This window comes from Anoplophora glabripennis, unplaced genomic scaffold (assembly GCF_000390285.2).
Source record: "Anoplophora glabripennis isolate ALB-LARVAE unplaced genomic scaffold, Agla_2.0 scaffold1058, whole genome shotgun sequence".
NCBI classification, from domain to species: Eukaryota; Metazoa; Arthropoda; class Insecta; order Coleoptera; family Cerambycidae; genus Anoplophora; species Anoplophora glabripennis.
The window spans coordinates 79,523-94,667 of NW_019417137.1; the positions used below are offsets into that span (position 1 = coordinate 79,523).

Here is a 15,145-nt window from a genome sequence, read left to right on the forward strand (position 1 = left end):
AAGCAAATCCTGCTGGATGGTTGGACCTGCAATTTGCAATTGATTTAATGAAAATCCTGATGATGTTGACGCACTGCCGTCAAATACTACCCGCAATTTTGTAGTTATGCTTTCTTCACGCAAAACCTCCTTGTGAGGCATATAATAGCATAACTCGTCTTTTGCAGCTTTTACTTTTTCTATATGCCCAAGCTGAGCATATTCTCGCTTGAAATCAACGTACATTCTTTTAAATTCCGGCCTTTTCGATAATTTAGATTCGAGAGACAAAAATCGTTTACTTGCCTCCTTGAAAGATTCACCTAATTTAGTTACAGGTGATTTCAAAGGCAGCGATACTACAAACCGTCCCTCTGAATCACGTGTTGTTGTTTTAAGAAAATGTTGCTCACACGCAGTTTCTTCATCAGACAATACCGGTTTAACGTCAATCTCTTCTAGCTGCCAAAACTTTTGCAAGCTAGCCTGAATCTCAGAAAGTTCGCACGCGGTCTTTTCTAAATTCTGAGAAAAATAACAATTTACTTCTGAACTTAATTTATTCATGGGACCGGCAACAACCCACCCAAATCGTGTCTTTTGCACACATGACGTCATAATACAAATCAGCCCCGATGAGCATTTCAACAGTACTTGGTTTGTAAAAGCTAGGATCAGCTAACCTTAAATTTCGAGGAATATCCAAATCGCCGGGATTGATCCTGCCCTGTGGCAAACATCCGGTTATGATATCAAGCACAAAGCAGTACAGTTCAGACTCATAATTACCATGTACAGACTGCAGTCTCACTTTGCACTTACTACGAATGGTTGAGCATTTTTGATTTAAACCTCGCATCAAAAAATTTATTTTTTCGGTAGGTAAATCTAACTTTTTGCACAACTCTTGCGTGATAAAACTCGACTGCGAGCCGCTATCTAATAATGCACGTATTATATGTGCCCCGCCATCTTTATCTACTATTTTTACCTGAACCGTTGAAAGAAGTACTTCATTTACACCGCTACATGCTGATAACGCGATCGAATCAACAGATTTCCTAATACACCCTTTGTTTGCATCATTTTCCAATACTGTATCGTTTGAACTTTCTAGAACCTGTCTCATTTCCCCCATATGTACGCTATTTTCATTGGGAGCCCGCGATGAAACGTTACTTTCCGATTTTGTACTGTGCAATAGAATATGATGCTTCTCATGGCATTTTTCACATGTTTTCATTCTACATGTACAGCTTCGTTTACTGTACTGCCACTATGATGGCTTAAATCACTATATTGCCACTATGATGACATAAAACTTGATTCACATAGATTCAAAGAAAAACTGTATGTAGTGGACTGTATATATAATTAAAAAGGTAAATCTTTGACAAAATCGTGAGACATGTTGCCTCAACAGGCCTTCGAACACATCTGGCTTTTTACTAATTTTACTTGACCGTGCAGGGTGCAGAGGGTATAGAAAGTACACGTTGCAGGTCTCTTAAAAAAGGTCTGTGGCCATTGATGAAATGCCAGATTTGTACGACAGGACCGTCTTACGCTCTAACACTACACATTCTACTAAAATGCCCTCTTTTCAAACAGTTTAGGCACAAACGTAAGTATCTTGCTTTGGATAACCTATCATTAACATTCAGCTTTGTAAATTTTTCGCACATAGATATTGTGTGATTACCACTGCACATAACGCATTTTTTCTCTGGTGCGTCCCATGTAGCCACAAACCCTCGCGAACTACCACGCGTATTGTCTCGCGAATTTAAAGAAGTACATTTAAAATCATTTTGAGCTATTGCTTCTAGCACCTCTGCACGCCCCTTTAAAAAAATTTTTAAATCTTCAAAAGACGGGTGCGGATTATCTGATTTATAGCTTTCCCAATTTCTTAAGGTAACATTGTCCAATCTGGAACTGACCAAGTATATCAGCAAGGTATCCCAGTGCTTCACGGGTTCTTTTAGCTGTTCTAAAGCCCTAAGGTTTTTTGTAATATCATCAAGAATTTTCCGAATGTCCAATGCGGATTCCTTTGTCATTTGCCCCAGATTGAACAATGCACGTATATGGTTTTGTACTAGCAACCTATCACTATCATACCTATCTAAAAGTGCATTACATGCCACTTCGTAATTGGCCTCAGATAATTCAAGAGCTTTTATAATCTGAGCTGCGTCTCCGTCCAAGCTAGCCCGGAGGTAATGAAACTTTTGCACCCCTGTCAAAGATATATTTTTATGTATTAATGATTGAAAAGTGTCACGAAATTCAAGCCAATTATGATATGAACCGCTATACTTAGGCAAGGAAATTGTCGGTAAACGTACATTGGATAGTTGATAATTTGTGCTGTCATGCGACTGACCAAGAGTACCTTGAGAAGGAGGGACTTGAGGGGATCGATTATGATCATTTATAATTTTCCGTGCCAATGACATATTTGAAAAATAGCTATTGTCAAATAACTCTCTTTCTTTTAGGTGGTTTCCCAATTCACTAGGATCGTCAGTACATTCCTCTAATTCAGATTGAAACTGATCAAAATTTACATTACAATCTTCTATAGCTGTGATCCTTCCCTCTAACTCTATTAAATCTACTTCACCTAATTCTTTTTTGGCATTTAAACTAGCAACAAACTTTACAAATAAAGTCAATTTAGCTTTACAAGTACCTCTCTTTTTAACTAACTGAGCCAAATCCATTTCTCTTTAATTATTTAAACAACGTAATTATTTTACTTTAGCAAATACAACCTTTATCTAGACCGCGACACAAGGATATGCCAACACAGGAGCCGGGCCGACCAACCTGCAGAGGACTGCTACAGTTTACCTCGTTTCTTCTCGCGCCGCCGCCGCCGTCTATACTCTTTTTCGGATGCTAGCTGCTTGCCTGGTCCGCCTCTAGATCCTTAACGCTAGTACACGCCAGCACCTTCGTCTCCTCTCAGCGTCCAACGTATGCCACAGATATGTCTGCCTTGGCCGGTCACGTTCAGGGGACGCCGCTTAGACTTACGTTTTTCTTCCACCAGTGGTACCTTTTTCTAGCCACCACAACAAATAGCAAAACCACGCTCTGCTACCAATATTTCGTGGAGCTAACCAAATACCTTTCCACTACTTTGCTCTGCCACCAATGTTTCGTGGAGCTAACCAAATACTTTCCACCAATTCTGTTTCGTGGAGATAACTAAATACTTTCCACGAATTCTTTATTAATATTCTTTATTTAAAAAACATAAATCACGCTTAAAGCATAAAAATACAAATTTGATGTTTTACTTGACATTTCTCAAAACAATTCTTTTTTTTTCTCGTTACTAATTTGATTAATATTACAAATCTGAACAGATAGAAACAGTAACTACAAGTCAGACGTATTCACCAATGTTCACTCGCGAAAAAAAGCCTAATATTGTCCATGAGTAATTAGGCATCTCACGGCCTAATTATTGAGATTCAGTTAAAATACCTATATGCATTTTGGACCATATCAATGTCCGATCTGTCAAAATATATTATAACTAAATCTGTAAATCCTTACGTAATTGTAAAAAGGCAGAAATGCCTGAAAAAGGTTTAACAATTACAAGATGTCTTATTTTCTTAATAAAAAACTTTATTTTCGTTTTTTAATAGTATCTCGCTTATTGTTAGCGATGGACCCAACAAACCTTACATGACTATGCTCGACAGGAAACGTTCTATCCAAATATGTAAAAATATACAGGGTGTTCCATTTAACTTAACAAAGTTAACATCCGCGGCCATTTTGTTTGGACTTCATTTGTTTTTCTACTATCATTTTCGAAAAATTCACATTTTTTTATAACTCAAAACAAAAAAGTTGAAGGAGGGGATCAAAATATAGTGAATCACCCTGTACAGGCTAATCGCCTGAGCAGTTAATCAAGCTTTAACAGACTCAAAGTACCGGGCCTTAGAAAAGTAAGTAGTGAAACGACAACTAGTACATACCAAATTGCTAAGAAATTTGATGCTCCTTAGAAGTTTATTTGATGTACATTGAGAAAGAACGGATTATATCCTTATTATTTACAAAAGTTACAATGAATTACGAACGAGGACGATTTTTCCAACAGCAGAAGGTTTTCCAAGAAGCATCAATTTAGTGTACTAGGTTGGAATTGTATAAGACCTTCATGGGACTCTTTGAATTGCCAGAATGTGTCAATAGCAAATATTACTTGCATTATTTATAAGAAGTTTTACTAGAAAATGTTCCATTGGTTGTGCCACATAACATGTGATTTATGCATGATGGATGTCCAACATATTTTAGTCAACTTGTGAGAGATTATTTGGATCATACCTTTCCGCAACTGTGAATCAGCTTTGGTGAATTTATTTAATGAACCCCATGTAGTCCCGATCTGAACCAATTGGAATTTTTCTTATAGAGATAGATGGGTACATGCATCTGAAGCCTATACAATTGAAGAATTACAAGTTTACAAGTGTTGGAAAATTGGATTCGTTCTGTGCTACTATGACCCAAAAAGTAGAGGCAGTATTTTGAACAATTTTTATACTTATGTAGTTACTGTAATATTTCCCTTTATTTTTTTTTTCTACGCAGCAGTACTCAATAAGCAATTTTTTTTAGGTTTTTTAAACTGCTTCAACTTTTTAATTACTGAGATTTTGTAAAAAGTTTATTAAGTTTCCCTCCATACATTACGAATTTTCTTGTATAAGTATCATCTTACTAATACAACACTGTGTTTATAAGATATACTCGTACTATCTGATAAGTCAGGTAAGGGTTGACGTTTGCCCATAAATTTTGACCTTTGTAGGCTGTAAGGATTGAGGAGATATTGAGATCGACGCCTTCAGATCTAACAAATTATGCATTTATAATTATTATTTATTACATTTGCTACTTTTATTACCTTATTATAATAGTTTAAGTAACAAATTGTCTCTTTTTGAAGGACGCTTTCTTAAATCTGAGAGCATTGACTGCCTAACATCCAAAACTGTGGTCAAATCAACAATTAGTTAGACCCTCTTGTCCTGTATAACTATTACTATTACTTAAAAACATTTAACATTATTTTGTTACTAGGGAAACTTGGAGACATAATTTACATCGGACATTCCATGGGAACTACCGAGTTTTTCGTGTTATCTTCCTTACTACCACAAGTAGCAAATAACGTAAAACTGATGATCGCCTTAGCACCAGCAGCTTATACAACACACATGCGATCTCCTATAAGATATTTAGCACCGTTCATCAATGATTTTAAGTGGCTGGCCGACCACCTGGGTTTGAATGAGTTAGGTACTACCCAATTATAAATTTTACAAATTTTTAGCTTATGAATGTGAAAAGAACCACAGCAAGAAAATATGTGAGAATATCTTATTTGTTTTATGCGGATTTGATAAAGAGGAATTCAACATTCAACAACTTCCCACAATATTAAGCCATGATCCGGCTGGTGCATCTACCAAGACCGTGTTGCATTATGCTCAGGAAATAAAGAATCAAGGAAACTTTCAAGAGTACGACTATGGGACAGCAGGTAATATGATTGAATATGGAACTCCCACACCACCACAGTACAAGCTAAGTAACATAAAGAGGCCAATTTACTTAATGTATGCAGAAAATGATTTCTTTGCCAGTCCTATTGATGTTGAACGCTTGGCAAGAAAACTAACAAACCTCGTGGCAACATACAAAGTACCTCTTAATGTTTTTAACCATATCGACTTCATATTTGGAAAAGATGCATACAATTTGATATACAAACCCATTTTAAAAGTTATGAGGAACTTTACAGATATTTAAAGAACAAATCTATATTCAAAAATTAGGATGTTGGAAATTTTAATATTATTAATCGTATTGTAGAATCATCCTTACAATACATTTTGCATTAGTGTTTAGGCTTAACTTTTGAAATGCACCTATGCTATAATTAATTTTTGAAATTTAAATGGGACACCATTATATTATTTGCTTAAAATTAACGTGGAAAATAGCCAAATTACTTTACTTTGCATAAAAAATTATTATAAAAATTAAAAACATTAAAGATCTTCTCCATACTCTACTTTAATTCCTAATAATATTTCAATTTTCTACTTCTGTGTAACCTATTTTAATTAAATAATAATACAAACTGTCAAACAATAACAATGTTGTCATGACATTACCTGTCACTGTCGCGGCCTACAATATCACATTGTCCATGAGTAATTAGGCCTCTTACGGCTTAATTAGTGAGTTTTACTTAAAATACCTATATGCATTTTGGACCATATCAATGTTCGATATGTCAAAATATATTACAACTAAATTTGTAAATCCTTTCGTAATTTGAAAAAGGCAGAAGTGCCTGAAAGAGGTCTAACAATTACAAGATATCTTATTTTCTTAACAAAAAAACCTTCTTTTCTTTTTTAATAGTATCTCGCTTATTGTTAGAGATGGACTCAACAAACCCTATATGACTATGTTCGACAGAGAACGTTCTATCCAAATATGTAAAAATATACAGGGAGTTCCATTTAAATTAACAAAGTTTACATCCGCGGCCATTTTGTTTGGACTTCATTTGTATTTCAAATATCAATTTCGAAAAATTCATAAAAAATCGTACAACTTTTGTATTTTACATTTTTTTATACCTCTTAAAACAAAAAAGTTAAAGGGGGGCTGTCAAAATATAGTGAATCACCCTGTATATGTAATGTATTTGATTTTTCTAAAGTTTTAATGCAAAGAATCTAATACGAAAACAATTTTTTTTGAAGTTTCCGTAAATTTTCAATAAAAATTTTCTGGCAACAATAAATCGTAGTTTTCCTATCCCTACTTATTATACAAGTGTTCGACACTATTGAGAAATGAACTGTAGGTACGATCCTATGATTTATAAATAAATAAATTTCTTTCACTATTCAGTATTAGCTAATGAAAATGTATACTTAAAAAGTTAAATAATTTATCAAATATGTTGGACGCCTTCATATGTAGGCTCAATAAACATAACACATAAACATAATCATAAATAAAAACATTTTTGATTTTCATTGTAGATCTTAAAAATGCATATATTTGGAAACATAACTCTCTCAAAATTGTCCAAATGCCACAATTTTTTGTTTATTTTTATTATCCAAATTTTTTAAAAGCATTTCTTATGCAAAATCTAATATACAGGGTGATCCAATAACGGTACGGGGTGGCTGTACATAGGAAACTAGACGTGCTGCGATTATGGGGTAAAAAATCTATTAACAAATACGGCCAAAAGAAATTGATTTAAAATATTTTCAAGTTTGTAACTTCACCACTAGGGGGCGCAACTGCTATAGTATTACAGAAAATTGTTGTTTTTTCGAAATTTCGCTTGTATAATCTAAGTTGAAAACACACTTTTTAGATACACTGTTAAACCATTCACAAGTTTTGTTTGAACTTTTTTTTTGTTATTACCATAGCATGAAGGACGATGCCATCTTGAAATTTTTAAATTGTCATAACTTCTAAATGGCTTAATCGATTTCAATAAACGACGGCTTATTTTAAAGAACTATTAATAAAATTTATATTTCTGATATGGGAATAAAAATATTATTTTCCTGCACAACGGTAGACGACGCTAATTAGAAATGTTTTGTAATTGTCTGTTTTCATTTTTTTTTTATTAATTCCAAATATCTGAGTATTTATAAAGATTATTGTTTCCATAACAAGGTAGGCTATGCCCTATGAAAATAAACAATTGAAAAATTATGCCAAGCGAAATGTGACAGCTCTTACTACGTGCAAAATTAGTGTTATTTGTATGGAAAAGTATGTATGAACAAGGAAAATGCCTTTTACGAATGTGGAAGCATGTGATATGTTGGCAGTTTATTTTCAATGTTTAGAAAATGCTGTTATAGTTTCAAGAGAATACCTTTGCGATACCCTCGTAGAATATGTTACTCCAGAGAAGTATTTCAGCGTTTAGCTAAACGCCACTACATTCTGTAAGAAGACATCGCCATGCAAGAACGGAAGTTAATATTTATGTTTCCTTGTGTCCAAGTAAATTCCCAAATAAGTGTTAGGGAATTAGAGACCTGGGAACACAAGTATTTTTCTCACACAAATGACACTAATTTTGCACGAAGCAAGAGCTGTCGCATATCGTTTGACATAATTTTTCATTTTTCTATTTTTATAGGCTGCCTCGTTATGGAAATAGTAACCTTTATAAATACTCAGACATTTGGAATTAATAAAAAAATGAAACATTGCAGTTATCAAAAAAATTTCAAAATATTGCAAGTACTTTTTTGGTATAGTTTTACAATTTAATTTTGGCCTGGACTATATTAATGTTAGCACAACTTCACTATTTTAGCAATAACTTGAAAACGAAAGAAGATATTGTGTATTATCCTTTATAAATGGTTTATCAAGCCATGAAAAAAACACTTATATCGTTGCATTTAATTTTTTAGTAAACGGAAACAATTACAAAACCTTTCTAATTAGCGTCGTCTACCGTTGCGCAGGAAATTAATATTTTTATAAATATAAATTATATTAATAGTTCTTTAAAATGAACCGTCGTTTATTGAAATCGATTAAGACATTTAGAAGTTTAAAGAAATTTTAAAATTGCAAGATGGTATCCTTTATACTGGCGTTGCTATGGTAATAACAAAAAAAAAGTTCAAACTAAACCTTTGAAGGGTTTAACAGTGTATCTAAAAAGTGTATTTTCAACTATTTGAAATTTCGAAAAAACGACACTAACATTATAGCAGTTGCGCCCTCTAGCGGTGAAGTTACAAACTCAAAAATATATTAAATCAATTTCTTATGGCCTTATTTGTTAATAGATTTTTTACCCCATAATCGTAGCATGTCTAGTTTCCTATATACAACCGCTTCATACCGTTAATGGATCACCCTGTATAATTCGTCTTTCTACATCCTTCAAAATGCGCAATTTCTTTAAAGACCTATTATTTTTAAAATTTCATATATGAATTTAAGAATGTAACAGTTCCTGTTATATTTTCATTTATTTTAATGATTTTATTTTATCAACTTATATTTTCCAAAATTAACATTGAAAAAACATGTATTTTTACATGAATAATTTAATTTAAATAAAATTGCAATAGGCACCAAGACCTATAGAATAACATGGTGTCATTAGATTTTAGGTGTCATTAGACTTTAGGAAAGAAATTAATGATATTTTTCAAACAATTGTGTGAACAAGGAAAATAAAAAAATATTTTAATGTATCTAAATATATGCCTTTTTAAGATTTATTTAAAAAAAAATGTTTGAGTATCATTTGTTTCTTACATACCATGTTAATGGTTTGCATACCTGTATAAAATGATATGAAAAATATAGCAGTGTTTTAATCCAGTGGTGTTTGTACTTACAATGTTTAATGTAATCATTACAAAGCGTTAAAGTCTGTATTGTTATGTGATACCATATAAATAAAAGTATTGTATATTTTTAAAATGTTCTTTTACCTATCATTTACAGATGAATAAATCACTTAAAAAATATTTTGTGGTGCTAATGACAAGTCATAATAAAACAACTTCCAGTCAATGAAATGTGGTAAATTACAGTAACCATAATTTTATTTATACTTACTTTTGCCTTTTTGTGGTTTTCCCTCGGTCAAAACTTCAAGTTTTTTTGTTTCAGTACCAAGCTTTCTTTTCGTCGTAGATTGAGGTGGGCCAGATCTTAAGTTCTTACGATTTGTTGGTGGAAAAAGAGTCTGAGCGGATTTTGCTGGAATTTGTTCCCGTTGCATTTTTCTTGCACTCTGTTTTTGTTTTTTTGCCTGAAAATAATAAAATTCAAATTATTTTACAAATAGATATTTCCAAATACAGATGTTCCGATTTATAGGTGTACATGCTCTTACCAAGTAAAAACATAAAGATTAAATATTTTTTTTATTAAATAGGTCATATCATATTACGATAGGGACGTCGGTTGCCAGATGGCAGCGCCAGGATCGTCTATTCCTGAAATATAAAAGGCAACCCCCATATTACTTATTTCTTTTCCTTTAATATTTGTAGTCAACAAGAATCTAAATTCACAGAGTAATTTGGAACACATCTTTCGCCATTCAACAAAATATTAACAGTCTGTTTTAATTAACTTTTAACATTCCTTTTGTTGTCTGACAGAATTATTTTGTTTTCAATATTTTTAAAAATTCTCAACAAAATTCCCAGGGTATCGCCTCTTTACCAGTATATTTTCTATAAACAATTCATTATTACAAATTTAATCTCTTGAAATGTCGAAGATTGAGATGCACAATATACAGTGATATATATTTTGCACTCTATCTGTTTTTTTTTTTCAGTGTGAGATCTTTCATTGGCCTATACTATTTTTATAAAAATAACCCTTGACTGATCCTTTTGGCGCAAGGGTTTATTTCTTTAATTTTTAAATTCTTCAGAGGTGACAAAATACCCAAATATATGAAGAAAAAACAAAAACTATGCCACAAATAAATAATTTCAGACAATATTCCACAACACTTCGAATGGGTTATTTTTTTCAATTATTAAAAAAATAATTTTGTAAAAGTGAAAATTGTGTAAAAATGCCTATTTCCTTCTTTTTTTAAATAGTAATTAAGGAAAAATTGATTAATAACAAAAAATATTACTGAAATTAATAACAATACCAGAATTTGTTATATTTTTAATTTTTACAAATTTAAAAATGAATAGTATAGAATTGTGTTATTAGACTACTATTATGGCTTCTAAAGTAATCGTAGCAGATGATTTATTTTTAAAAAATTAATTTTGCAAAACAAAAAACGTACAGTTTGTGGAAAAGTGTAAATTTCACTCTTTTCCAATATCAATTGAGGAAAAATTCTTCTTGAGGGGTGCATACATTCTATGATTTTTGGAAAAAAAAAATTGTTAACACAATTTTTCTAAATTTGACCTAAAAAAATAGAATCATTTTTAATTGTTACTATATAATAACTATATCCGAAATCACTTCGTTTGGCCGCTAGATGGCCTCAAAGTTAGTAAAAATTTTTTGAATTTTGTAAATAACTCGAATACGTATTAATCAATTTTGATTATTTTTGTGGTGTGAACTTTTGGTTTCGATTTACACATTTTGGTGTTATACAGAGTGTTTTTTGAAACTTACAACTCCTACAAAATTGATGTTCATAACTTGTTCCTCTTTCAGGCAATAATGACAACTATTTTTTATCTGATACCATTTCAAAGTTTTTGGGCCTCTTGTAGAATTTTGATTAAATTAGCGGTTTAGGTACAAACAAATATTTTTTAAATGTCTACCTATATTACAATACTTGATAAAGTGCTAACAGGCACTGATTTTGTAGGTTGACTGTAATTTCAGTTTGATCTTCAAGTTATTGTACCTACCAATTCTTAATGAGTATTTACTGCGATAAGATATACCACATGTTACTTCATTTCTCGATATGGATACACACACATACGACGAATTAGAGTTAATTAATTTTATAGAGATAATTAGTAAGAACAATCAAATACATACAATAAAAAATGCTGGCGGTAAAAGTAACAAAGTGTATTATTAAATTTAGTACAACTATAAAAACTGTTCAAAATGATCGCCGTTGTTTCTACAACAAAGTTAATTCAGCGAAGAAAGTTAAAGGACACCCTTTGCAGAGGGCAATTTTTTAAAACATTTATGGCAATTAGGATATGCCTCCACAACTCTTCTTCAGTGTTAGATGTGCAAGCATACACTATTGTTTTCAGAGTGCCCAAAGATAATAGTCGCAAGGTATTAAGTCTGGTGAACGTACAGACCAGTTAACAGGAGCATTATCCCTTCTACCGATCCATCGACGAGGGAATCTTTGGTTCAGATACTGCCAGACATTTACAGTGAAATGTGGTGGAGCTCCATCATGCATAAACCACATGTTAGCTCTGAGTAATAACTCGGGTAAAGTGTTTTGAAAAAATTCTAAATAAAATTCCACATTTGGGTAGGTATTGGGTAGAATAACAGGGACAATAATAATGCTATCAATGTGTTGTATTTCATTGTTTTTTCTAATTATTTGAATAAAATTAGGCACATTGTAAATAACTCTAATTCGTTGTATGTGTGTATCCATATCGAAAAATGAAGTAACAGGTGGTATATCTTATAGTCGTAAACACTCATTAAGAATTGTCAGGCATAATGACTTAAAAATCAGACTGAAATTATAGTCAACCTCCAAAATCAGTACCTACTCGCCATAAATGTTTTAAAAAATTGCCCTCAGGAATTGCAAAGGGTGTCATTTAACTTTCTTCCCTGAATTAACTTTGTTATAGAAACAACGGCGATCATTTTGAACAGTTTTTATAGTTGTACTAAATTTAATAACATACACTTTGTTACTTTTACCGCCAGCATTTTTTATTGTATTTGATTGTTTTTACTAATTATCTCAATAAAATTAATTAACTCTAATTCGTCGTATGTGTGTGTATCCATATCGAGAAATGAAGTAACATGTAGTATATCTTATTCAGTGGCGGCTCGTGAAGGAGGACTCTGGGACTCCGCCCCCCCCCCAAGATATTTTGAAACTATAAACTTAAAATAATGTATTTATTTAAATCAATAAGAAATCTAAATAGCATGCATTCAATATCTCTTGGATGTTAGGTTGGTTGCATAAAGTGCATGTACTCCGTGAACGTAGCTCAGATTAATGCCATCTGCCATCTATGATCGTACCAAAGAGTTATGTTTAACCGCGCGCGCAATCCCCACTCCATCGCGGACCGTGAAATCTGAGTCCATCGTGCAAGCATATTTTTACATATGATTGGACAAATTGGCACGTGGAGGGGATAGGCGACGATAGGCTCGCGCGCTTTGTTTTGGGACTCCATGAGGCAGTAACCCGTATCACTGAAGTGTGGTTATATGTGTTTTGTTTTTGCTTTGGCGCTTTTTAAGACATTATATTTTATAAGTTTAAGTTTAAAATGAGGGTTTGTGAAATAAAAAAACTTGTTATTAGTAATTTAAGTTTAGAGGAAAAAGTCGAATTGAAAAATAACGGACGTCCAACGCCAGTGTTGAATTTAGTTGAGGTGCAGAAAGAGTGCAAAAAGTGGGCCGGCTTTCGCAAATTTGATAAAAACATTTATGATAAGACCCTGTGGTTGTGTGGTTGTGACCAAACAAATAGATTTTTTTGTTTTGTATGTTTATTGTTTGGAGGAGGCGAAGAAAACTGGACGAAAACTGGAGTTTCTGACTTGAAACATTTAGAAATTAAAATTAAGAAACATGAAAATTCTCCTAAACACAAAAATAAGTTGGTGAGTTTTTTACTTTTAGGAAGAGTAAATATTGCTTCTTGTTTAAATAGTGCTTATGCAGAACAAATAAATAGTAAATAGTCATAACGAAATACTTAAGGTGGCCATATTCCTGGCCGAGAAATAGTGAAATTTCTGGCGTTTTTAGGTACTGAAATCTTTAAAAGTAAAACGTGTAGAACAAAAGTAAGCACAAAAATAAAATCCTTGATGTTTTGTTTATTCATTGTTACCATTTAAATTTACTCAAATAAAATAATAAGTAAAAAAAAACGTTTGTAAAACATGCGTTTGCTGTTATTCTAACCCCACATTTTAAGAATTATTTTCACGTATTTATAAAGAGATTTCAGAGATTCCTAATAAATAAAATCAATTTTATTCACTTTCTTTACAAAACAATGTTTCTCTTAAAACCTATTAACTTATTGTTGGAAGAAAATATTGACCTCAAATTTATATTCGTTTTAACTGAACACCGATCCCAATTATGGTATCAAACAGGGATATGTTAGAGATGAAAATTAGCCTATATACTAGCCTGCTGGATACTTTCCCAACATTTATCAACATGTAAACAATTTGAATCTTCGCTTACTTCCAAAATATTATTAAGTTTTGAGCCCCATAACATTGGACAAGGAGTAGGTAGTTAGTTACACGTATTTTAATAAATAAAAGTAAACAATTTTATATGTAGGACTAAGCAAGTAAATGTTATAAGAATATTTACATGTGGAGTTATATATAAAAAAGTTAGTATTTTCGTAGATTTCAGTACCTAAAACCTTGATGGTTTGATCGTTTTTTGCACCTGTTTATTCGTTTTACTGCGGCGCCTTTGAAAATACTCAGGTGGCATGACATAACATTCCTATTATTTGATAAGCTTTAGATTATTCAGTTATTAAATGTTTGAAATTATTTGTCTTTGCGGAAAACACTATTTAAAGAATATGGGGCCCTTAAGAAAAATCGATTGCTTCTTTCAAAAATTTTAAATATCTGAACTATGTGGTACATGTAACCTGTCTCTTCGTCGACATAATAAAAAAAGTGACTCGGTAAACAAAGGGGTATTTTTAGAACTGATAGACTATAGTGCAAAAATTGATCCCGTTTTAGATCAACATCTTAGTGATGCCCATGTTTTTAAAGAAACTTCAAAAACTATACAGAATGAACTATTGCAGTAATATACATAATTATATCCTAACTGGGTTGGTTGATCGATTATCCACTTCAGCCCCCACACGTTGGAATTTTATTTCTCGCATTGTATCTAATTGTAAGTAGCTACTGTGCACAGTGACAGTATTCATTTTGGGGTACTTGCAAAAGACAATGACCTTCAAATTCCTTAAAATTTTTCGCCTGCGGCACTAAGCGGGAGGCTGCCGCCCCCCACACCCCCCGCAGCTCTTATGATGTACGTCCTCTTTTCAGAATGCGCCCCCCCTGTATTCAAACCCACGGGCCGCCACTGATCTTATCGTAGTAAATACTCATTAAGGGGGCGATTTAGTATGTATATTTTTACCATGTAACAGAGCTTCAGATGAGGACACAAATCGTCGAAGAAACTAACATAATTGAATATTATTATATATCAATGTATTCGCAATGGTTCCCGCTAGTGAGTGAAATAAATTTCAATGCTCATGAGAACAGAAGAATAATTTAAATAAATCCCAAAGTACCTCAATTTTAACCATACTGTTAGTCTGACAATATATTGCATT

The 15,145-nt window shown here is 32.5% G+C and overlaps 1 protein-coding gene and 1 pseudogene across 1 annotated transcript in view; one reads left to right on the forward strand and one right to left on the reverse strand.

The window, feature by feature from the left end:
• Window positions 1–2,977: 2,977 nt before the first annotated feature.
• On the forward strand, window positions 2,978–6,013 carry LOC108913227 (annotated as a pseudogene).
• A 183-nt stretch (window positions 6,014–6,196) lies between these two features.
• The window catches only part of LOC108913228 (protein regulator of cytokinesis 1-like), a 14,842-nt gene continuing 5,893 nt past the window's right edge, over window positions 6,197–15,145 (reverse strand). The window contains exons 5-6 of the mRNA XM_018718746.1: window positions 9,670–9,865; window positions 6,197–6,216 (exon numbers count right to left, since the gene is read on the reverse strand). Of these exons, the coding sequence (XP_018574262.1) occupies window positions 6,197–6,216; window positions 9,670–9,865 (216 nt within the window). The remainder of the gene's footprint in view (window positions 6,217–9,669; window positions 9,866–15,145) is intronic.